This window comes from Thermobia domestica, chromosome 13 (assembly GCF_964235325.1).
Source record: "Thermobia domestica chromosome 13, izTheDome1.hap1.1, whole genome shotgun sequence".
NCBI classification, from domain to species: domain Eukaryota; kingdom Metazoa; phylum Arthropoda; class Insecta; order Zygentoma; family Lepismatidae; genus Thermobia; species Thermobia domestica.
This window is the reverse complement of record NC_137466.1, coordinates 15,796,107-15,823,112: the sequence shown is the minus strand read 5'-3', so window position 1 is coordinate 15,823,112 and position 27,006 is coordinate 15,796,107. Positions and strand designations below refer to the sequence as shown.

At 37.0% G+C, this 27,006-nt stretch overlaps 1 protein-coding gene across 1 annotated transcript in view; it reads right to left on the bottom strand.

The window, feature by feature from the left end:
- The window catches only part of LOC145668023 (uncharacterized), a 135,444-nt gene that overhangs the window by 7,681 nt on the left and 100,757 nt on the right, over positions 1-27,006 (bottom strand). Inside the window, exons 8-9 of the mRNA XM_081735488.1 lie at positions 11,240-11,491; positions 7,956-8,003 (exon numbers count right to left, since the gene is read on the bottom strand). Of these exons, the coding sequence (XP_081591614.1) occupies positions 7,956-8,003; positions 11,240-11,491 (300 nt within the window). The remainder of the gene's footprint in view (positions 1-7,955; positions 8,004-11,239; positions 11,492-27,006) is intronic.

Below are 27,006 nucleotides of genomic sequence, written 5' to 3'. Positions count from 1 at the left end.
AAGAATCCAATTATATATAAGTGATGGCGAAACAGTGGCGGCGCCAGGGGAAGCACAAAGAAAGTGAATGAAACATGGAGAAAAGTTGAAATTGGTGAAAACACAACTATTTGAAAGCAATCAGGAAACAAGGAATACAACTCTAGGTGTACTGTATGATACAGTCCGATGACAGAGGGCGCATAGCTACAGTAGGTGGAACAAATGGTCGTGCAGAGCGTCGCGTAGTAGAGTTAGTTATAGGAGTAGTGAAAGCGTGAGGAACGAGAGCGTTCGCATCAAAGGTGCAGAGGACAGCGCATAGTTCATTCGTACTGAATGGGGCAATGACAGTAACAGCACAAGCGTTTTAGTGCTACACTCTACAGGCAGGGCAGTAATCCATGTGTATGTGAATGTGGTTTACTTTGTGTCGTGTGAAACAGTGTTGATGTTGACAAGCGCTATGTGTAATTTACCACAATGAATAGGGTAGTATACACTAACGCCGAAATGGCAGATATGCATTTGATGTACGGCTTAGCGGAAGGTAATGCAGAAGAAGCACTTACGTTATATGCGGAACGCTACCCAGATCGACAAATTCCAGCACCGGGGATGTTCATTCGTATTCATCAGCGATTGCGTGACACTGGGTCATTCCTTCCCAACACAGACATTCCGAGACGATGACGCGTTCGAGCACCCCCCTGGAAGAGAGGGTACTCCGACATGTGACCCGGAACCCGAGTATTAGTACCCGACGTATAGCAAGGCAGGAACACGTTTCGCATCAAGTCGTGCTAAGCATCTTCCATAGTAATAATCTTAGACCATACCACGTACAACGAACGCATGCGTTATACGATGGTGACTATGAAACCCGACGACGTTTCTGTCGTTGGTTATACCACCGCTGCCGTGTATCACCAGCCTTTCAAACACAGGTATTGTTCTCGGATGAGGCATTATTCACACGGGATGGCATCACAAATTTCCACAATGACCATCGATGGGCATTCAACAACCCGCATGCAATTGTAGAGACGAAGCATCGACAGCGTTTCAATTGCATGTGTGGGCTGGTATTATTGGCGACAACATTGTGGGACCGCATTTCTTACCACAGCGATTGAACGCAATATCGTATCTCCAGTTTCTGACTCAGAACCTACGTATTCTGCTTGAAGATGTGCCACTGAGGACACGACAGTGTATGTGGTTTTTGCATGATGGCGCCCCTGCCCACTCATGTCACACCATTCGTGCATTTCTGAACAAAACATTTCCACGCAGGTGGTTAGGTCGTGGTGGAAGACAAGCATGGACCCCACGTTCACCCGACCTGAATCCCCTAGATTTTTTCCTGTGGTGTTACGTGAAGAGTCTCGTGTATACACGGCCCCTGCATGATGTTGAAAATCTTCGCCAGCGTGTATGTGCTGCATTTGCCACATTACGGCAAACGCCAGCAATATTGCCACCAGTCAGACAATCCTTACGCCATCGTGTAACTGTCTGTCTCGAAGAACAAGGAGGACATATTGAACAGCTGCTATAGAATGGCATTATGTTGACCATTTTAAGTAAAATACCTCTTATTTTTACAGTACACTGGGTCTCATCTTCCATACGTGTTTTTTACGATCTGCACCTTTCATCACTAAGAGTGTTTAACAGTTTCTTTGCAGCTCCCGTGCGCCGCCACTGTTCCGCAGTACGTGTGCATAATTGGATTCTTCGGATGGGATTTCCTTTGATACCTTTTCACCCGACATTTCTATTTCTCTCCGTTAAAATGATATTGTATTTCAACATTCTACCTCTCATAGTTTCCCTACAGCGTAGTCATTGTTGCCTTTCTTCATTAACATTTGTTGCTGCATGTTCCATATAACATCCGCTCCTACAGTTTGTCAGTGTAAATTGTTCACCTTTCTCCGCATTTCATTCACTTTCTTTATGCTTCCCCTGGCGCCGCCACTGTTTCGCCATCACTTATACATAATCGGATTCTTCGGATGGCATTTCCTTTGATATCTTTTGACCCGACATTCCTATTTCTCACCTATACAAAGATACTCTGTTCCTACAATCCGCCTCTCATAAAGTCCCTACAGACTAGCCGTTGTTGCCTTTGTTCATTAACATTTGTTGTTGCATATTCCAAGTAACATCCCCTCCTACAATTTTTCAGTGTAAATTGTTCACTTTTCTCCATGTTTCATTCACTTTCTTTGTGCCCCCCTCTAGCGCCGCCACTGTTTCGCCACCACTTATGCATAATTGGATTCTTCGGATGGGGTTTCCTTTGATATGTTTTGACCCGACATTCGTATTTCTCTCCGTTCTTGAGATATTGCAAATTGCCTCCTCGGAAGGTGACATTTCAGACGCCTCTAGCGTCCAAACGAAGCCGCATTCACCCAATGTTCATATGACATTTTTTGCTTGTTTTTACCTGTAGATTCATCTCACGAATTTTCCGACATTCATGCACGACCACCCTGTATATATATATATATATACAGGGTGGGCCATTTTAATTAATCCACGGAAATATCTGAAAAATGATAAAACATAGAAGAAATGTTTGAAGTACACGTTATATATTGCTAAGGGGGAAAACCAATTCCGCCAAAAGTACCCCTCCTCGCCCCCCGTAAATGGGGGTAACGGGGGGTTACTTTGAAATGTCAAATGGGAACATGGGTCGAGTAATACCTCGTTCGAAAGATCTTGGAAAACTAAGTAACGCTGTACCAAAAGATGTTTCATATTGTGCACCAGTTTCAAAATGGCCGCCTTGATATGGTTCGGAAACTCCAGTACCTGTAGTATGAAAACCATGGAAGGTAAATAAATGGAACAAAATTGAAATACGTAAATATCATAGGATGATCCCTGTGATCCCAGTGGCCTCCCTGAAGGGGTCTTGGGGGCTAACTTCAAAATTTCAATGTCCGACCTGACAACGGTTCGGGCGTACGCTTGACCTACCCAATGCTGTTTGGAAGGCAGTCTTCATGGATAGAGAATTGGTGCACTGAGTTAATGCGGATGGCCACAGTTACATTTTGAGTAACTATAAGGGGCTTTTTGAGAACACTGCCATTTCACCTCAATCGTTTTCTCCTGCAAGATGTTTGATTTTGCAAGATTTATCGAACGAGGTACCACTCGACTCATGTTACTATTTGAAATTTTGAAGTTAGCTCCCAAGACCCCTTCAGGGAGTCCACTGGGATCACAAGGGATCATCCTATGATATTTACGTATTTCAATTTTGTTCCATTCATTTACCTTCCATGGTTTTCATACTACGGGTACTGGAGTTTCCGAACCATATCATGGCGGCCATTTTGAAACTGGAGCACAATATGAAACATCTTTTGGTACAGCGTTACTTAGTTTTCCAAGATCTTTCGAACGAGGTATTACTCGACCCATGTTCCCATTTGACATTTCAAAGTTACCTCCCGTTACCCCCATTTACGGGGGGCGAGGAGGGGTACTTTTGGCGGAATTGGTTTTCCCCCTTAGCAATATATAACGTTTACTTCAAACATTTCTTCTATGTTTTATCATTTTTTAGATATTTCCGTGGATTAATTAAAATGGCCCACCCTGTATATAGTGTGTGTGTGTGTGTTTGTGTCTGTCTACTCAGTTTTTTTTTTACAGCACGCTTCGGCACTGTTCCAAACATTGATAATTGAATATCATAGGTGCGGTATTATAATCGTGTATATTTTGATTAGAGTGCGAATTGTTCTTGTGTGGTCTTTGTTTTGTTATTGGATTATTTCCGTAGTTGGAGTGATCTAGTTTTTCCTTGGATGGTTGAGGCACTTCTTATACCAGTTTTGCAGGTTTCATAATATATTTCTTCTTTATTTATTTATTTATTTATTTATTTTGTTGTTGCTCTAGAAGTCCCATATGGGTAGCACATTGCGTGATTTTTATGATTTCTCCTTTGATGTCATTCTTACTTTTTAATACTTCTCCAGCTATTGTTCTTGTGTACCCAATTGTAATGTAATTTGCTTTCCCACTGGTCTAGTGGCTATCACAAGCTTCAAGGTTCAATTCACAGTAAAAAGAGCATTAAACGCTTTATATTGGTTTCTACTTCACATAAAATTGTAGGTTTACGTGTAATATAGTATTAATGGTGATGGGATGGTAAACTTTAACAAGCAAACGAATGTTACATCATTTGTTACTAATTTGCTGGAAAGTTTATGAAGTTTTTAAGCGTACAGCTGACAGGGTTCCCTTGTCATTAGTGGAAACCAATGGAGGAAATTTGAGTACCACACTCTAAAGATTAAGGATTCTCTCTATTATTTATTATAACATTAAAATGTGGTAATGTACGTTATTTCCATTCTTCATTAATTCTCTGAACTAGTTTAAATTACTCCTACAATAATTGACATAATGATTTTCCTTGCTACATTTATTAAAAATAACTATACGCCTCCGAAAGTTTCTACTTTAGCTATTATTGCCCTGACCGTTGAGTGACCTAATTTGTTGTTCTCTGGTCATTCCCCTGATGATTAGGAAATTTTCTACTACTACTATCATTATTATTACGCCTGAAGAAGGACATTGTTCGAGTAATTTCCTGTTAGATTCTGTTTGTAAATTAATCAGGGTCAATTCTTTATGAGTCGCAGCCAACTGATTTTTGAACTCCTCAGCCGGCTGTGAGACAGAAACAGGAGAGGCCAAGGTCCGTCCCGCAGAAAGAAAAGGTAAGGTTTGTGGAATTATACTCTCCTCAGGTGGGTTTGACTGCATCATTATGGAATTCATTAAGAGAAATGTTTTCTTCTTCATAATTTTCACAATTGCTCTTTTCTCTAAAACATCACGAACATTTTCCTTATCTTTACGAACATTTTCCTTGAACTAGAGCCTCTATTGATTCGTACTTCCTTTTTATACCAATTTTCATATATGTTAGAATTAAGTCGTCTATAAACAAATGTATTAGTTTATTGACCAGTGCGTCCATGTCTTTTCTCAGAATAAGGTTCCCTTTTGCGTATGCATATGACAAGACTGATTCGTTCTCACTTTGTTCTCTCGAGCGCATTTCCTGCTTGTTAAGTTGCGGAAGAAACGCCTCCTTGAAAGTTGCAATTAACTTTTGTTTAAATTGATCATATGTTAAGCCGACAAAATCTGCCTACTTTGCTATCGTATTAAACCAATACGCTGAGGAACCTTAAAGGAGGGCCCAAAGAATCCATTTTCTCTTTAAGTCACCTAAACTGGCACTTCAAACTGATCTATATTGTAAGAAACATCATCCCTTATCAGTCTGAAGAAAGGTCTCGGTCTCAAACACACTAACACTGCTCTGATTACGTCCTATAGCGATGTCTGAATTTTTGCTAAAACTTGAAGGATTTTCACAGCCAGAAAGAGACTTTAAATATTGCAACTTTTTAATCTTGTCCAAACGCTGACGCATAAAATATATAGGTCAGGAGACGAAGTAGCAATAGATTCACAAAATCTGTAACATCTAAATCATTATACAAGTCAGTAAATAAATTACACTCTTCCACAAAATATTGCAACTATAAACATATACAAACAACAAGAAATGCAAATATGTTCAACCAAGACAATGAAAAGATCTTATGCCGAGTACATAAAATAATTCAAAAGATGGCAAAGATTATCCAGTAAAATCAATGAAAAACCATCCTAAAAACTAAATTTTGCATGGCGCTACAGAAAATCAAACCCAAAGCATCATACCAACATGTTACATTATCGGTTTCAAGTAATTTTAATCTTGCAAAATTTACCATACAATGGAATATTTCAAATTCTTATAAGTAATTTGCCAATTACGGGAATAATATCTCCACCACTAGTGTTAATTCCTTGAAACCTAGGATGCAGTTTGGCTACAATAAATCAAATACTTTAAATGAAACACTTTTAAAAGTAGAGGTTACTCAGAAGTTTGTGTGAAAGAAATGCATAGTGAAATAATATAGGACACAATTAACGTTTGAAAGTACAGTAGGTATGGAAAGATTATAAGGAAATTAAAGATTCGAAACTCGACATAAGTAGGTCTTAATGCGGCAGTTATTGACACTCTATCTTGTAGAAGAGCATAATTCAAAGTCCAAAATGACAGCGTAATCACAATGTTTGTCGGAGTAAAACTTTCAGTCACATGCTACGAGCCAGGCTTAAGAAGGTAGTTTGATATTTTGTTCGATGTGTAACAACAAAAAAACATCTCCCCTATCTCCACGAAACATCAGGAATTATTACAGATGCACCTCTTTCGACTAGAGGTCTGCACAGGCCGGAATTTTTAGTCCGGGCCCGGCCCGTGAATTTATAATGTGAGACCACACCCGAATCCGAAATATGTTTTAGCATTTAGGCCTGAGCCCGCGAAAAAATCAAATGAGCCTTAAATAAGCCCGAATTACAGAAAATAACTCCAAATTGTGTTTTTCTTTACAACAATAAGAGGTTTAATTTTGCAGTTGTGCTTTAAAAGTTCTCCAGAAAGAACGGTCCTATAAATATCGTTGTACAGCATATTTACAAAGTTAGGCCCGAGAAAGCCCGAGAATATGATTGTATATTTAAAAAATTACGACCCGAGCCCGACCCGGGCAAAAAAGTGGTATATGCTTTATAGGTTCGAGTCAGGCCCGCGTTCTCCGTCCGAGCTCGTGCAGACCTCTACTTTGGACATCGCAAGTGATGTCAATAAAAAGAGCCATGGCGAGAGTAAGTCAAAGTCTCCTGGCTGGATGTCGGCATCCAATTCATATCACACATGTCCTTTCTGTGGAAATAGACGAATTCGAAAATAGAGATAATAAGAAAGATAAAGGTAGTTTTAGACATTTCAGACTAGAAGGAAATCGCAGAAGACGAAGTTACAGAAATTCCTGGTATCGATGAAGGATTGAGTCTTCCAGAAAATGTTACAAGCTGGCAGTATTTCTTGTTATTTCTAAACGTTGTGGTAGTAATATCCCGTGGCACGCAACGATAATGAAGCTGGCACGTCAGTTTTCTTAAGATCATACACTGGATAATTCTATTCACTTCAGTAGGTGTTGTGAGGAAACTTGGATCAAGGTCCTTTGCTGCTTGTGTTTGGCTAAGATAGTAATAAAACATAGGAATGTGCTAATCATCGTAAAATTCTCGGTTGTTGCTAAACTGCTCTTCGGGTTTTCTTCGTTGGTGAACAGTAACATACTTGGAATTAAATTTTACTCTTAGATGATACTCCGAAATGTGTTTTTTCTATGTATCAGGTTCGTTTCTTTTTCAAATGTTTATGTTAAGTTGGCAGAATTTAAAATGTAATTTGATTCGCATATTGTACTTCTGAAGCTGCTCCTTGTGGAACAGCCACTTCAGTGTGTTTTTTTAATGTTGAATAATATGAGTGATCTAATATACTTATCGATTTATTCAAGCACAAAGAAATGATATACCTTAACTACTACTGTATTGCTACTTATCCATTTTTAAATGTATTACGTTATGTTCATAATCAGGTATACAAAGAATCTAATAATCCAAATGTTTAGGATTTTCCAACAAAAATCCGAATGTCTCGATTAATTTTACATGGCTAAACGTAACAAATACCAAATGTAATTCGAAGTGGTGGCTCAGTGACGCAGGGTGTGCAATGATTTTCTGGTTCGCTCTCAGGTTTCTGAGTTTGGATAACAACATCTACGTAAATTTTCTTGTATCCGTTTCCATGCAGAGTTTCATTCTTTTGAAAGCATTTACTTTTCCATCATTCCTCTCCTTCAGTCTAAACGTCATAATCGAGGGATTTTTAAAAGTACCATTAGAGATTATTATTATTACAAAATACAAATAGAAAATTGTTGTAGGAAAAAGACAGATATTATCTATATAATAAGTATTAAAAGAAAATAGGAACATACTTGAAACAATTCCAGACCATTTGTGAGGATCGTCAACTCTCGACATGACTGTAACAAAGACAAATTAAACACAATTAGAAAAACATCTGATTTATTTGTATGTATGAGTAGATTATTCAAATTTAAAATCATTACAATCAACTTTTAATTACGAGTAGAAATTAGGTTATATCTTCAAAATAGAGATTTGATAATCAACGTGGAGTATAATAAGGAAAGTAATTGAAGTCTTATTTTAACACATCGGATAAAGGCAATTAGTTATCCCTGTAGTATTAAAATAAATTCGTTTCTATCATTTTACCAGCGACGTGCAACTAATTGACCTATGACTACTGACACATAACCATTACAGTTAACTGGAGTGAGAGTGTTAGTCTGTTGTATAGAAAAGAACTCGTCAAAACCTGTTGCAAAGATGTGTCAGGACTGAAGAAATGGATAGCCGTTTTTTCAGTGTGTCTATGTACACTCAGTAAATGAATTAGCCAGATCTTTCGGTGTATCACATTGGACTTTTCAATGTGTCTACAAAATAGGTCAATTTCACTTGTAAAAGCAAAATGGCGTTAGAACATAATTCTGAGGAATCAACAAAGAACTTAAAGTCTGGTTAAGGGAAATCGTTTCGAAACAGATGGATACATAAATATAGATTCATATATCCTAAAGAACAGTGCAATGGGAACTTCATGCAGTGGACATTTGGAATCAAGTACCACGAAAAAGCCCACCACATTTTCTCCATATCTTAATGATGTAAGGCGTCGGATATGCAGAAAGCTCAACGAAGCATTTCACCTTGAGTACGCTGAGATTGTAATCCACGCTAGTTCTTTGATTTTTTTTTGGCACCATGACTTATGACTTACACAGGTAAATTTCGACATGAACCAGCATGTTTATTTGGACATTATTCTTCGTGGCAAGGCCAACACCGGCTAAACACATAGTTTTGTGGCTATGTGCAACACATGCAATTGCACGGGGTGGAAAAGAACTGATATGAAAAATTAAAAAGTTAAAATGTATATTGATGGCTCAGTGTTATTCCTGACGAACATAGTGTAGTTTTGTACGTTTTCTATAAACTATAACTTTTCTTATTAATACTTTATTATTTTACTATTATTCGGTTAATCATGTTTGCATTAATTCAATACATTTATGATGGAGCAACACATTTAAAATCGTAGCTTTTGATATATATATATTTTAAGGGATATTCGGGTAGTTGCGAGAAAGTTACTATTACACGGGGCAGCAATTTAATTGACACTGAATCTGAGCAAGATATTATTTCTCAAACATGACTCAAAGCGTTTTAGGAACATTTAAACAACTCTTTGCTGTCTGATCTGCAAATTTCTGAGTTAAATTGAATTGAAAATCTGTGGATTATTTGGAGGAGCGGGACAAATGAAATAATAGGCATACTCGTATTTTGCTGGAACTACTGGTGAGTGAATGCATTAACACCAATTTAGCACATCTACAACAGCTCGTGGAGTCCCATACGAATACAAATCAGCTGAATTGCTAGACCAGAGCCTGCATTAAGTAAATTCTACTTTTTTGTCTTCTACGCTTGTTTATTTTGTTAACAAATTTTAAGACATAATTATGAAGATATTTTACACTTCAAAAAATTAGTAGTGAAACTTATAAGGAAATCGTGTAGAATCTATATTGAAATCATCTCCCAATATACATCAGGTGGGGCTGGGGTAATCGCCGCGAGCTTACAACCCTACACTAAAACAATAATCTGCGCGAATTGGTCAATATCAAGATTCATTGTGTTATGTTCACTTAACGTCCAATTGTTAGAATATATATTTGATCTGAACTGAAGATGCAGAAATTTAATATATGTTTACTTTCTTGTTTTATTCAATGTAAATGCCGGTTATTCATGATCAAAGTTCCTTTTCTATTTGAAACTTTAAATATGAAATAGAAAGAAATGTTTCTATGTCTAGAAAAGTTTTGCCCTAATTTACCATCTTTCATTTAAGGTTATCAATAGTGATATAAATCAGAAAATATTCCATTCCTAATAAAATGTACTTGACTAAGAATTAATTTATTAAATTACTGAATATGATTTTCCAACTTCCTTTTCATAAGAGATTTATAAACAAACAATTTTGAAATGCTTATTATAATAAAGTTGTGAATGTAAAGTAACACACATGTAAAGTAAAGCAAAAATAACCAGTTTCATGTAATGAAGAAATTGTTTTAAAAGAAAACATAATGCCGTAAGAACCGCATACAAGAGCCAGAATCAATTGTTTCCGGTTAAAAAGTTGAAATCCAATGTTGTCACTTACAATATACTCCCGACTCGATATCTGATGCCACATGTCCTTTGTTCGAGCACTCTTGTGAGCAACCAGCTAATACCCCTACCCCACATATGTATAGTGTGTGGAACACCATAACTATTTTTTACATATTAAAAAGAGATAAATGTGTAAATAAGGAAATTGTTCCGAATTACATTGTTGATGAAGAATAATTCTTCTTGGACATTGTATACACACTACCATCTACGTATACCACGTAACTCATTTCAGATAATCTTGTGCCGCCAATTAATAAATTAACCATAATCAAAAGTCTAAAATGATCACAGATGTACTTTTATCGTTAAATTTTGAGATTTTTACCTTACGATTTTCAAAGAACAAAATTTTTGTAAACATTTTGGTCATAAAGAAACGTAACATACATTAGGAAATCTCTCAGTTTTCCGTCTACACAATAAGCGTAATTTACAAATGGATTTAGGAAAGCTCACAAAAAATTTTATTCTAATAGCAAAAAAACTTTCAGCAAGTAATATGCTTTATAAAACGTTCTTAGCGTTCAAATCAGAATACAATACAGTTTTCAATTCTACACAAAGCTTTCCGCTTCCAAGTAGCTGACTTGTGAGTAGAAATTCCATTTCTCGCTCAATGTATCATATATGGTGTGGTGTGAAAATATGTACCCACAATGATAAAGATTCGGGTCCAATTGGGATATATTCTGTTCACGCAGGTGATACTATAACTACATCTAGTATACAAAATTCATATGTGCCACAATGGAATTTAGGGAGAGATTTCACGACTGTCGCTTGAACGATAAAGAATTAACTTTCCAATGTCGTCTAGTAATAATATGATGAATGTATCAGTGGAATTCGTTGATTACATTGGGAAGCATGCAATTTCGTGGGAAAGCGATATTCTTTGTTAGAACTTTGTATCTACAGTCTACAACATACTCACGTTGTTCGCAGACAAAATACAATTTCTTGCTACAGTCCTCCTTTACTAACGTCACCATTGTTTTCTTTCTTCTGTCCAGAGCAACGCAAGACCCAGAGCCTGATGCTTTGACATCAAAAGCTGGAAATCCAGTTTTGTCACTTGCTATCCGCTTCTGAGTTGATGACCAATACCAAGTGTTCCCTCTCCCTGATCGTGACCCTGCTCTATAGTTTTTCAAATTAGTTCCCCCAGTCCATAAGTATCTTTCTCCTGCAATTAGAAACAGAAGATATTTTAAAAATACGTTTATAACCATGAAGAGTTATTAAACCACATTCGTTTGAAAGTTTCCAGAAATCAGTAAAATACCAGACTAAACAAAGCATAATAACAATGACAGCGAAGATGTAAGAATAGGAAAAGCAGCGAGTGGACATAAGTTTTAGTAAGATGGGAATAACGTATTGTAATATTCTGCGGACACTAGGTTGGTAGAGACAAATGAGGCTACATGAGATTAGACTTTTTCCCAAAACCGTTTTATTACGATATCGTATAAAACTTCACAATGATTCAGTGTATTACAATTTTTAAGAAGGTAAATATATAGTTTCTCTCAGATCCAGACGCAGCCAAAAGAAAAATATTACGTTTCTCTCCAGGCCGAGACAAAGCCAAGAGTGTGGGAAGAAATTTCAGGGCTCAAACGCAGCCAATATATTATTGTAAGGAGCTCTCAAGGCCCAGACGCAGCCAAAAGAGGGTAAGATACTTACCAAGAGCTAGAGCACCCAAAAGAAGGGCAAGAGTGATGAATCTGTCAAGACTGATATTTTGGAAAATGCTGCAGTGTCTTTTATGCCGTATCCTCATACATCCTCGTAGATCCTCATTGGGGGTGATGATGTTACACCTCTTGGAGTAACATATTGGAAGATGAAATTTGTCGTCTGCTTGGTATTGTTGTTGAGCACGTGGACCGTCGTCATGTGCAGAGGATATTACACCCCCTTTTTGGTGTAACAAAATAAGCCTGAAGATTATGTTTCTCAAGATTTGCGCTGGAGTGGAGCGATTTGTACCATGCAGAAGCACTAAAGAAAAACTGAACCCTGAAAAATCACTGTAGGATTGCAACACTGGAAGCACATACACTATTACACTGGATAGACATAAAGGATGCGAAGATTAAATGAAATTAAAATGAGCTTCTGCAGGATCAGTGCTACTACATCTCCCTCAAGGGTCAGACTTCAGGAGCTTTGGAGAGTACATTTAATATTTATATGATGGTGACGGGTGTAAATCAAGGAGGTAAAGTTTGGAGTTCAGTGGGGTATTTGATTGATATAGTTCCAGTTGGATTGATCCAAATATATCAAGTTTGAGACGTCGTTTTGCTAGTCGTGAATGCAGTTGACAATACATTACACACAAAGCCATAAAAACAGGATAATGATGTGGCTTGCTAAAGCGATGGAAATGATCAGTTTGCACGTACTGGAAAACATAAAGTTATCATTTATTATCATTAGTTAATATCACTTTTTTAGGCATTATGGTACTGTAATAGTTCTGCTTGCTGTTTCTGTGAAAGCCGTTTCATTTTGACAGTTTATACAAGTCTTAATTTGAAACGCCACAAATGATTTCATGTTGGGCATATATTATTTCATCATACGGTTGTGTAAAATTTGGTAAATCCAAGGTTGTGCTGTTAGGTGTGTATGAATTAATTTGAACCACTGTTCTGCTAAAGTTTCAGGTATGGATGACAGATAGAAGAGTCCTAATTCTGGATGTTTGTTAGTGCTATACAGTAAATTTTTTTATACAAGTATATTTTGCGGAGCGTATTGCAATGCTTTCATTGCTTCATTGTCTTTTAATACTGACATACTATATGTATATGAATAGACTATCCACTGTTCTGCAAAATTTGTAAGTGATCTACTATGTTTTATTTAAAAAATAGAATCTTCTAGAATCTTTGTCGTAACAGTACGGTGCCCAAGGTGATGTCGGCCTAAAATCTCACGACAAAATCACATTCGCGAATAAGACAGTGGATGGTAGAAATCTCTCAGTGATTGGTCACGCTGAGCATTAAAGCGGATTGTTACTCATAAGAGTCATGCGACTGAAATGCAAGTAACGTAGGACTTAAGCAATTCTTCCCACAGCGTACGTCGAAAATCACAATCCGCAGCGAGTTACGTGACATGAATATACAGAATCGGGTTGTATGGGCGAAACCGCTAATAAGGGACAATAACTTTTAGTCACGTTGACAATGGTGCTGTGAACATGCAACATGGGCCCCTAATTACTAGATTACTCAGGGCGTAGTCCTCCTTCCTTGGTAGGGACGACAGAGTCCCAACTCTGACTACTTCTAATTATGGCAGATATATTCCGTATATTTCCAGAACCAATGACTGATGTAGGCTGTATGCCTAGGCATTGTGGCTATAACATTCCTCCCTCGATGGAGTAGGTAAAATCTACCCAAAGAAACCTCACTTTCCACAAGTTTCATCGAACTGATGTACCACGTGTACCCTCGGTCCCAATTCTACTCCTTAGATGTCAATTTAAGAGGTATGCCGAGTCTTTCCCATTCTCGTATTTGCAATTTCCAATGTAACTGTACCGGAAAGATTTATAGGTTACAACTCCTAGTTTCTGTTAAGCGGGATTTGTGGTGCATACCTGGGTCTGCCAGGGTTTCTCGTAGCTCTCTTATTTCTTCTCATTTTTGTCATTCCACTGTTCTCACCTATCTGATTTTCACAATTTCCCTTAGATTAGGTTAAACGTCAAAACTATTAGGCCTACTACTACTGCTACTACTACTACTACTACTACTATTATTATTATTATTATTATTATTATTATTATTATTATTATTATTATTATTATTATTATTATTATTATTATTATTATTATCTATATTGGAAAGCCCTCCCGTGTGGCTGCTGTTCTATTTATAAGTCAGATGATCCAAGTATCTCTTGCAAAGAATATCTCTTGATACGGTTGTGATCATAGTATTAATATTGAGGTTGAAAAATAAGTTAAACTAAGTACTAAACTTAACAGTTATTCGTTATTGTTCAAGAAAATGAATTTAATTCCATGTATAACTGAAACATTTTGCCGTACGACGTCTTGTTTACTTGATTTATGGGTCGCCTAGAAAATGAAATAATTGTGAAAGATCCTGGAAATCAATTGAACGAAAAGGAGAAAAATTCAAATAAATAAATTGTTTTGTTACTAAAAGTACCTTAAAAGAAAAATTATTATGAACTTGCATTTCCATTATCAAAATTTAAATGGTCCCAATGAATGAGCGAATGGAAATCGTAAACTTAGGAAAAGAGGTTGTGTCAGTTTGGAATATATCCATATCTATATATATATTGTAAGTAAATATGGTGAAATTATGCGGAAAGAAGCAGAAGGAAGAAAGTGATTACCAAGCCAAAAGTATAACATGGCAAAGTTTTTCGTACGTTATAAGTGGTGTGATTTTATATCTTGACTATGTGCCGTGTCCGTTTTGATGATCCTGTTTTTATTGTTCGTAAGTTGTCTATAGATGTTAGGATGTATGAAATGTTATTGAAGATTTTTTTAGTGGTGGATTCAATACTTAAAAGATTTTAGTTTATACGTTTAATTAAGGGTGATTTCGGGCGAAACTTTTGACGATTGAGTGAATCAATTTTCTTGCTAAAGCAACTGAACCCTGCTGCTTAGATTAGGTTAGATTAGGTTTCATTCTTTTTTGATTGAATTGCTGAATGGCATTCCTTGGATAAGAAATTATTGCCTCTGCAGTATCTTACATATCGTGCGGTGTGAAATTCGAGTGTTAATAGCTTGATGGATGTTTGAGTTTTCCTTTTCCGTTTGCCGAAGGCAGTGGCGGAGCCAAGGGAGGGCCAAGGGGGGCCAGGCCCCCCTTGCTAAAATTCTTGACCTCCCTAGTGGCCCCCACACACAGAGTGATGCTGCTATAGGTAGACAAACGGTAAGTTGGCATTGGCTACAAGTGAAACTACTTCCAAAACATCTCTCGACAAGAAAGTTACGAACTGCAGAATACCGTTGCAATAGTCTGCGTTGCGAATAAAATAGCTCCACTCGTTTTAGTTTGTAGTCACGGCAAGATCTTTCACAGAAATCTGTGGGGTGCTTGCATTGACCTCACCACCTGGACATTCATTTTAACCTCTAGTTATCTCCTTTCCTTTTGACAAAGAACCAGAAAAATAGCAAAATCAGTCGGCATACTCATTCGCTTCAATGTTGAAAGTCATACTAAAATATATGCTTACTTACAAATAACATGCACTGCAGTAAAACATTACACTTGTGTTGGACGAAAGAAGTCTTCGTACACTAAGTAATTAATTTCCATTGATTATGGCGACATAGAACAAATGCACAGCATCCATTAAATGATTTGGTATTATTATTATTATTATTATTATTATTATTATTATTATTATTATTATTATTATTATTATTATTATTATTATTATTATTATTATTATTAGAGTTTATTTACCAAACAACTTTTTATTGATTAATCAATTAAAAATGATTAATCAATTATATTTAGTTACGCATGGTAGATGACTTCAGATTATATTATTTACTGACCGACAGTATCCGACGCTGTCGTATCTGTGCATAAGAGGTAGGTTCTAATATTTTCTTTGTAGAAGTTAAGTAAAAGAACCTGCTTTACCTCGAAATGTTTAATTACAATTTTATTTACACAAAGAGAATTCTAACATATACAAGATGATATTAATGATGCTATTTGCATATCTGAGTTATTTGTCACAAAAACTAATTGTGGTAGGAAACTAAAACTAGAAAGCTCAGACTGTCTTTCTCAGCTAACTTTTACAAGTAGCAATTGAAACTTACATGAGTATATGGTAACCTCTCATCCGAAGTCCAAGGTTAATCTCTTTGCACATGGCTAAAAAATGACGTCTCTGTTGCCTCCGTTTTCACTCTCCCCCACTGCCAGCCTGAATCCCCATTATATTTCCAAATTTTATCAGTCTTTAATTTCAAATTAAGTGCTTTAATATATATATATATATACATATATATATATATATATTTTTGCAATTAAAAGGTCTCATTAGTTTCTTTCACAGTTGTCCCTTAGGACAAGTTATTATAACAAAGGAAAAACGTATTAATGGTTCCTCTTGATTACTTTTCAAGGCTTTTTTTTTATAATTCACTTAAGCACTATCACCTTTTTTTTACAAACTATCATATCCATTTATTCCTCTTTTTTCTTCATAAAATCTGTTTTGAACACATTATATTATCATGCGGTATTAAAACAAATCTGGAACTTGTGATATTTATTTACCTCCATCATTCCATCCGAAAATTAGAGGGAATTGTGATCTGTACACGAGGGAATGTTTTCGGGCTGCTAAAATTTAGATTACTGGTGCTATGCTATAACTTTGAGTTTCGCCTTATCTCAAGTAGATGCAGACATGTCAGAAGGTTTGATTCTTGTAGATACACTAGCTCAAACGCTGTCGAAGATGAGGTCTGGTGAATATTACTCTCAACGAACAATATTCGAACAAATTTATCAAGAATGTTTGGAGATGTGCAAAGAAAATGGTCTCGAATTCCAGAGCCGGAAACAAATAGAATATAGAGGTTCCTTGTGGAAACGAACTAGACATCCGCCATCGAAATATCACAAATTCATTTTGGATGAAACTCTTCCTTCATTGGATGCAGAAAACGAATTTTCTACTACCAAGAGACATTTTTCTGCCTACTACTGATAGACAATCACTGACATGGAAAACCGGTTTGTATCATGTAGCAAAATCATCAGATCAAGCACCACACTACATAGAAAAAGTTAAAACCTTTTCAAATTACATTGTCAAGCCTATGGCCCAGCATTATGGCGTGATCTGCAAACATTAAAGTGAGAACTCAAAATCCTCTCAAACACAATTAAGTTGTATGAAGACGAGAAGAAAACCAAAACTTATTCCTTAACGAATTTCGTTTATCTTCTTTGTGTCTACAAAAACGCATTCCTGGAAACCTACAAGCTAGGTATCATCTCTGTGTTTCTATCAGTTTCAAGTGCTACATGTGAAAGGCCATTCTCTTATTTGAAGAGATTAAGGACTTGTATACGCAATTCAATGACTCATGATAGGTTGAAAAACTTAGTGTTACTTTATATTGAGAAGAAAATTGCTAAATCGTTAGATCTTTAACAAGTTGTGGGTAAGTTTGCTGCAGCCCACACGAATAGAAAGACCCTCTTTAAGTAGAGGCATGAACCTATAAGTTAATTTCTTTACCTGTAAAAGTATGTTTGCTTCCACTTAAGTCAACCAACTACACATATTTTAAACGCCGTGATTAAATAACTATTTACTTATATTAGAAATCAATTGCATAAATGAATCCTAGTTGTTTGAGGTACTAAATTCTTACATTTTCACTGTTTTCAAAAGAGTAAAATCATGAACAACAAAGATGGAAACATTCACCTTGAATACATACACACACACACACACACACACACAAAACACACACATACAATTTTCTCATTCATTGGAAATTGCCCCCTCAAATCTTCTTGGACCCTTCATTGACCCCACCCCTGAAAAAATTCTAGCTACGCTACTGGCCGAGGGGAAGGAACGAGGCGTTCCCAGGGGTAATCCATCTAGTCCTTTGCATAGCTGAAAAAATTGAAGATCTTTATTCCTCGTTGCGTTTGCTGCGAAGAGATTTTCTTGGAGAAATATTTGCTCCAGTGCGATGACCTAGATTTTACATGTAGCATAGGAATTGTTAATTAGAGGCGCTTTACTGAGTCCTTTGCGAGTGTCGCCACCTCTACTACAGACTGGTTCAATTATTGTAATTTTTGGTGGAGTTTAAAAATTTGCAGCATTTCGAACAGAATACTGGAAGAGAAGAACTTCTTGATTATGCAACGTCATATAATATTTTCTTTGATATTGAGAACTCCGTTTGTGATCAGTGCATTTATCTGTAACCGATTGGTAGTAAAGAGCCGCATAAAGCTGTTGATTCCAATATAGGATCTGATTCGTGTGATGGATTTATAGTTCATGGGCGTTGGACTACACTGAAGAGTCTTTCAATTTCTGGTGTAGTGAGATTGAGGAGCACCCCTTCAACAACACAGATAATTTCTTCTCTGAAATAAGTAGTGACCACATGATCGTATGCATCATTCAAGTGGCTTTAGGCCCGAAATCAATAAGTTTAATAGTGTGAATAGAAAAGTATGCTTTCTTCTTGTTCCATGAATTGAATCTACAAATAGTATCTGTTGAGCTTACGAAATACTCTCGTTAAAACTTCCTTGATTTAGCAGTAGAGGAACAATAACATCATTGTAACTGAATCGTCAGCTATAAGATTGGAATGAGAAACAAAAAAATCAACTTCTTATACAGGGTGTAATTGAAAAGTACCGGAACTTTTCCCGCCGCGCGGCTCCCTGGCGTTCGAAAAATGTGAGGGGTGGGAGAAATGTGCTCGGGACCTTCCTCTTTCAAGCGGAACTTGGCCCAGTACGCTGCGAGCAGCGGTTGAGAAAGCATCGCAGTCTGCGCGAACGTCGCTTTGGTCTTCGGTCACGTTATTGAGCGCCGAAAATGGAGTCAAAGATTGACCAACGCTACCATCAAGTTCACCGAGGGGTCGTACTCGTAGCACCATGTGTCATCACCACTGATCACACTGTCTAATAACTCTTCGACGGCTTCCACACAATCCAGCACTTCACGACTCATTTTCACTCACAGTTCTTTTGCTCCTCGGTCAACACCTTGGGGACCAGTTTGGCGCACACCTTCCGCATGTTCAATTCTTCAGTGACAATTTTTTGCACTGCATAGTATGTCAAATTAAGTTCTTCACTGATCTCCCGGAGGGTTGTCCGACGGTCCAGGTTCAGGTATTCGCGAACTCGGTCTACGTTTTCATCGGTTTTCGACGTCGACGGCCTCCCAGAGCGTGGTTCGTCATCGGCGTCCTCCCGGCCTTCCCTGAAGGTCTTATGCCACTCAAAGATCCGAGTACGGGACATAACATCTTCCCCAAAGGTTTCCTTGAGCAGGTCCTGGGTCTCGGTGAACGTCTTTTTTAGTTTGACAGAAAACTTGATGGCGTAGCGTTGGTCAATCTTTGACTCCATTTTCGGCGCTCAGAAAACGTGACCGACGACCAAAACGACGTTCGCGCGGACAGCGATGCTTTCTCAACCGATGCTCGCAGCGCACTGGGCCAAGTTCCGCTTGAAAGAGGAAGGTCCCGCGCACAGTTTCCCCCACCCCTCACATTTTTCGAACGCCAGCGAGCCGCGCGGCGGGAAAAGTTCCGGTACTTTTCAATCACACTCTGTATTCTACATTATCTCCTACATTACTTAAAGATTTTGCTTTACATATGAGAGATATAGTATATACTCTGTAATTACAGTACAAACATTGTAGTTATTGTTGAAAACTCTACCACCTACAGTTTCTGTTCGATTTCTCAACATTTTGGTTGATGAACTTACTTCTTTCCTATACTTGACGATTCAAATTACTTACATCATAGGAGTCTACGCAACACAAAATAATGCTGATGTAAGTTTTATAACCTGTTTATCCTATACTTTGGAAATATACAACCAGTTTTTTTTCTGTAAATGTTTTGGGGCCTCCAAGAGAATGGGCCCTAAGCTACAGCTTGTTTAACTTATACGTAACTCCAGCAGTGACTCGTACACAATCGGGAATGTCCCTAACACAATAATAACAATTTTAACCTCAGAGAATAAAACGATTTAGTTTGTTTACGCTATTTTACTCCTACACTACCTTTAGAGAGTTTTATACATTACTAGCTTTCGGCTAGTATAGACTTCGTCCCAAACCTCTGCGTTCGCTCTGTATACCAATTTGCACTTCATATTTAAGTGGTAAGTTTATATGCCAAGTTTCATATCTCGAACATGATTGTAATTTTAAGGGATTTTGACATATGGTCACCTGTAACTCCCACCCTTCCTCTTTCTACTTTTCTTCGTCCCATCCAGAGGAAATATCATAAAACACTAAAAGATGACTTTAATTATTTTAGATTAAAAGTTTTTAAAAACTTTCATCTCTCTAACCTTAATGGATTTCGAGAGATAGAAATTTTATTTTAACAACTCCAATCACACCATTTTTCTTCCAGTCTTTTCTTTCTTGTAGGGGAAGTGTCAAAAAGTGCTACAAGACGTTTCTTCCTTATTAGTTTCTTACGTCACAAATATATGCCCTATCCAAATTTCAAACTTCTTGTTTACGCAGTTTGACCTGGGCGTTGATTAATCTAAAGGCGTTGAACAAGTCTCGGTCTTATTTGTGCTTTTAGAGCAGGGCGCAAAATTGGAAAGTCAGATGCACTCTCCAATGCAAAAATGATGGTCGCCAGTATCTCTCACGTACAAATTATACCCCCCTTCCCTCCTACGGCCTTTGGTTTGACAAAAAAGAGATTACATCGCTCCCTCTCTGTACTGAAGTACCAGTTATCGATTGCAGTTTTCGGATCGAAGTTCGTAAGTGAAGGGCCATTGGTGGAAATTGACACCAAATCATCCAGTGTGTCAGTCGTCAGTGAATTTTTGTAGGCAGTCTTAACTCTGTTGAGACTACTGAAGCCTCTCTCATACAAAGCAGTGCTCACAGATAAAACTGCAGTAAATGTGACAATTGGAAGCAAATTTGGGAATTTCGTAATGAGGTTTTCACTGTAAAGGAGGGCGAATTACACCGTTGTGAAGACTTCAATTTCTATGTCTGTTGTGAAGACTTCACATTCCGTGTTTTCTCTTACTCAATGACACTTCTCTTACTCAGTTCGTGCGAAACAGAAACTACGCAGCCCTATGAGTTTAGGCAGAAACCATTCCTACTGAACACTGGTCGCCAGCTGTAAATTTCTAGTTGCCAATGGCGACCTGGCGACCGAAAATTTTGCGCCCTGTTCTAGAGGATTAATGGACCAACCATTTTGACAAATTTTCTTGAATATTGTACACATTTTGGCAAGCTTAAAAGCACCGCTGGAGGTTTAAAATGATTTATTATTGACAAGTCAGAAAGGGGAAAATGTGGACAGACCTCAAACATGATCATATAGAAGGAATAAAAATTTCATTGATCCTTTTAGAAAATTCAGCTGCAAACTTTCAAAACTAGCAAAGAGATTAAGCGTAAGACAAAATTTAAAAAGAAAAATTAAAAGCGGATAGACATATTTTCGGAAATGTTATTTTGATAGCTGGAAACCATAGCTTGAACACAGAGGAAGTTCTCAATGAATCCAGGTGGAACTTTAAATGAAACAAATAAGGTCACACTGGCACACTTTCTTAAGGTATAGTTTCAATCCTTATAAATTATCTACAAGTAAATTTGGAACAGTTATTGATGCAATGAAGTTTATTCATAAATCACATTGAAAAAATATAGTTTAGATGCGATTTTTGTTTATCGTACCTGAAATTTTAACAGTAGGTTACTTCAGTGACAGACTATATGCAGGTTTTCACACTTATAAAGGAAAGCCAACAAAGTCTGCTGAAATAATTCTCAGATGTGCAGAGGAAGCAATGTGAACTCATGTTTTAAAGATGCCAAGATCGGGTGAGTTTCGGGACCATTGAAGCAATCGAAATTCACCGTTGTGTTACTCATACCACTACAACAGAACGTTGATCTTGCGATGGGAAGCGTTGTCATTCTCAACTAGATATATGGCCGACATCGATAACCATGAGGAGGTTCTCCACATCATAATGAAGCCTTTACCAACATGCCGTCATCCAACTGTGTACGTTTCGAATAACTGCTGCCCTGGAGGAAGTTGGATTCTGACTTGGCCATCGATGTGATGAAGACAGTGTCCAAATTCGTCAGACAATGCAACAGTGCCTCATTCTTCTTGGGTTCATCGATTTTGGGCACGCTCTCATTTCGGTCGTTATCAATGATGTAATGAGGTTAAAATTGGTTCATGGGTGGGACGGTTGTGAAAGCCCATATCTGACAGCGTATGGTGAATTGTGTGCTGAAACAAACTCAAGGATTATCCACTGTTAAGGCCTGTTGTTAATTCTGCCTGTTGGCATCCTATGCTGTTGTACTAGCCTTGACAATCTACGACGTCCGATATTTTTAATGAGGTTTGAGGATCCCATGTATTGTGTTTATTTTATATATTTATTTATGTATTTTCTTGTACGCTTCACCGTATTTTCTTCTCTCTGGAACACCTCAGAACAGTTTGTGAACATCCGATAAATCATGTTGTTTCCGAGATGGTCGTTACTAGCCGTGTGGTCGTCACATTCCGGTCCCATTTAAACTCTAATATAACGCTTTTCTTCTTCATTCTGTGCACACGTCCATCATCTGTCGAGTGGTTCTCCTGTGCCCCATGACTTTTACGTCAGCCTACCCAACGGTTTCTTTCAAAAATAGCAGGTCTTCATAACCCTTTGGTTGGTCACTGTACATGTATTTTCTTCCTATAGAAGAGACTGGGATATCAATAGTGAACTTTCAGGCCAACTACAGAGCTTTGCTTTCTGCATTTCAGAAATAAGCGTATTATTCAAGTAAATGAAGCACGGTATAATTGATTCTGTTCAACTTCCTCCCTTGGACATTGCCTCTATCGAAATGCTCTTAGAGCAAATTACTAATCTACAATTTGGAAACGATGCCTGGAGAACGTTTCTAAAATTTCTGAACCTGAAAATTATGGTTGGAAATTGGCGAGAATGGACATATTTATCCGCTTGATGGATGACCAAATTATCACCTCCACAAGCTGTATTAAACCTTCTAAGTTATTCTTCTTCACGTTCCCGTGTTTTACGTAGTTGTTCCTGCATGGAACTTAAAAGACTACGAAATTCATTTTTATTAGTTCTGCACGAACCATTAAATATATAGCAAAAACTATAAGGATAAAATTTGTTGCAAATATAATGAGGTTCCATTTAAAAGAAAGAATGTTATAACAGGATAGTTAAGTGCTGAGATATTAGGTCTATTAGTTTTGTAAGCGCCATATTCAAAACCTACCTGTCCGAGGTGGGTTTCACGTTTTTTCGTCTTACTCAAAGATCAATACAATTGTGATTCGAAAGATTTTTTTTTTAAATTATACTCGCCTCACCTATACCAGTCCATGTTCTATAATTTTTTCGTGTCTGTTCGAAATATATTACGGTATCGACAGTAAAGAACTTTGGGTATGAAGTGCTTCGTCCGTCTCATGTGTTATTACTGTTGTAAGTGCAACCAAAATATAGATGTTTGCAACACTGTAGTGTCCTGAGTTTGTAACACTGTATTGTTTGTTGTCGTGTAACATATAAATTTGAATGCAATAATCTGACATAGTACCATTAGAAATAATACATTTTTCTGTAGGTGCGACAGATATTATGCCCTCATCTTCGCAAGAAATAAAAACTTTATTATAAAGTTTATTCTATCCAGTTTAGTGAAAATGACTGTAAGATGGCACCATTGATATCTTATCCTTTTGCTTATTTTTGGACTGGTTGGCATTGAAAGTGAAAAATAATTATCACTCTGTGTATGTTTGCACAACAAAACCCTACTTGTATTAACTAATATGAGAATTGCCTTTTGCTTATTGTCACACGATCCCAAATACATCACGCAACCTGCCTTTGCCTTGAAAGTATCCGGCTCCACCTCTCATAGGACAGTGCATCTTAAAGAACCAAACATGCAGTTATTGTTGGTGAGCAGACATTTCAGTTACGTTTTGTCTGCGCTGTACAAAAGAAGAGCCAACCAAAACACATCGAAAGAATTGCGATTCCGTGATGGCATACAAGATGAAGCAAACAAACTGTACACAGTAAAAAATGATTGTGTTAATTGAACTCAATTTTAACACAGGGCAGTGGTTCCAGCGTGACTACCACTATACGGTGTTAGTTCAACACATACCCCGTGGTGTTGGCGTTTAACACAGGGGGTGTTAAGTCTTTAACACACAACCGGTGTTGAGCCGTGCCGTAAGCGCTAATGAACCACAAAATTACTCCCTGAAAATATGTTAAATCGCCTATATGCGTAATGTGATTACATTATGCTGAGTCCATAAAGACACTTTAAACGAATAAAAAAAATACTGCAGTGGCGGGGGCGAGGGGACTAACCACCAACCTTCCGATTACTAGCCGCGAGCTCTTCCGACTTGGCCACGGAGGCGATGAAGAAAACGTCGCTTGTAGAGGGATAAATTGTTGAGGTCTTTTTGAATTTGGATAATCAGAGTGCTTCTTTTACCAACGTATATTCGACGATAACCGTTCAGGATAAGATAAAATCTGCTCGCCATGTAATTTTATAACAAAATGATGACTGTCTATTTACTTTATTTTATAGTTTTTCCATATTCACTTTCAAATGATCGGCGACAGTTGACATCTAATAAAATTGATGCGTTTGTTGCTTCTAGTACACAATCGCTTAGAAAAAGAAGCAATAAATGCATCAAATGTGGAAGATGAAATTTTGCATATACCTAGATTTGTTTAAGTATTTCTTTCTACTGTGTTTGTCTGTAGCTTCAATTCATAAGCCTTTATAATTAGATGCCGAACATATTTGGCAATCACGCAGAAAACAACACCGAAGATTCTACACTTGTGTTAATTTAACACACAGGCTGTGTGTCAGTTCAACTACCGGCATTTGACACACAACTCCAAATGGAGAGTGAGTTGTTCTAACTACTTGTTTGTGTTATATTTTAACACAATCGTGTTAACATATAGGCATGTCGTTGATATAACACAACGATTTTTTACAGTGTAAGTAGCTAATACTTCCACTATTGTTACTACAAGAGGAATATTACTAAAAGCTGAAGTAACGAAACATTGACAGCTAACGCTTGAGTTGACAAGCACAGTAATAAACACTTAAAGAACAAATACAAAATTAATAAAGCGCGCAGTAGGAGCCACAAGAAAAAAAATGCATGTGTTTTAATAGTTGTTAGTTACTGATTAACAGAAAATAAAAAAACAGCCGCGAGTTGTATTTTATAGATCGATAGGATGGATCGACATATGTAACTTATTTTGAGTGAAGGATATCTATGAAATTTTGGTACTTGAATTCATCACAAAATTGTACAGGAAATGTAGTTTCCTTTTTATTAAGTTTCTCGAAATATGATATTTCAAATTATATATTGTGTCATATATTTTATTTTGAGCAAATCGCTGTCTAGCTATTAAATCCAATACGAGATTCTAGGTCGCGGTAAGTGTTTCCTAATGGAGAGACATAGAGAGAGAGAGAGAGAGAGAGAGAGAGAGAAAGGGAGAAAGAAAAGAAGATGTAAACAACTTATAATTAGTTATTGATACCAAGTTTGGATGACGATTGGCAATGTCATCGTGGTATGTTGTCATGGTATGAGAGATGAATGAGAATATCATATAAAGTATCTGTAGGCTTGCAACACAATTAATCTGGTTGTTTTGCAGTGTCTGTCAGACGATATGTATACTCATGTCCAAAATGATTGTCGCATATCTATAACTGTCTTCTTGTAAGAATATAATTCGATAATGATTTTGAAGGGTACTTTTATTACTGAGACTATGTGTGTAATCGGGAAATGTATATTTGCCGTAAATTTCATAGGAAAATAATTATAAATACGAAAATTAGAGTGAGTAAAACAAAATGTTGCTAAATGGCCAAGAAAGATTTATTTTCGTTTTATTGTTCTTATTTACTGTTCTTTTGACATGAAATTTGCCACATGCATGTCTTTGCCGATTATACACATACATTATAAGTAATTCGTTATCAAATTATATTCCTGCAACATCATATTTATAGACATGCGACAATAATTTTGGACATGAGTGTACCTGTCAATATTTGCATCGTACCAAATTTCAGAGATATTTATCTGTTAATTTAATCGTTAATAATTTTGTTAACAATGCTTCTATAAAATACAGTATTTATAAGTTGCTGCTTCCGGTTTTCCGTGCAGACTTCCTTTTGAGAATTGAAACATCTTTTTTTAGTGAGATTCGAAATGAAAAAGGAAACCAGTCTTCCTTTTGATTGGTTTAGACAGCTGGAACACCAGCATTTTAAACTACGATTTCAATAGGACAGAATCTGTGTGCTATAAGATTATTTCAGTTCTAGCTTGTTGCATGGAAGCAAACAGTAACCTTACAAGGAATACCACCCAATTGTCCGACTCCGATTTCAATGAAACTATTTTCTGACAGAGAACATGTATTCATTATTTGTGATGACAGAAATTTTTGCCATGGTGCATGCATGTTTTCTATTTTCTATAATTTTTAAGAGTTGTGATGTGCTTATTAGAGATTATTGTAGAAGTCCTTACTACCCTTTGTAAATGGAGTGTTAATGAAAAAACAACCATGTAGATACATATAAGGCCTAGGGAAAGTCGTATGATAGGTATAACCTTGGCGGCAGCCATCTTAAAATCAGCCATTTTGAATTAAGGTCAAGTTTTTTTTTTAATAGGAATAGGGTAATATGATGCATGATTTCGGGATAGAATTTAATCAGGAAGACAATGGTGAAGTTAATTTTAAGGTTCGCCCATTTGGGGAAACCTTACAG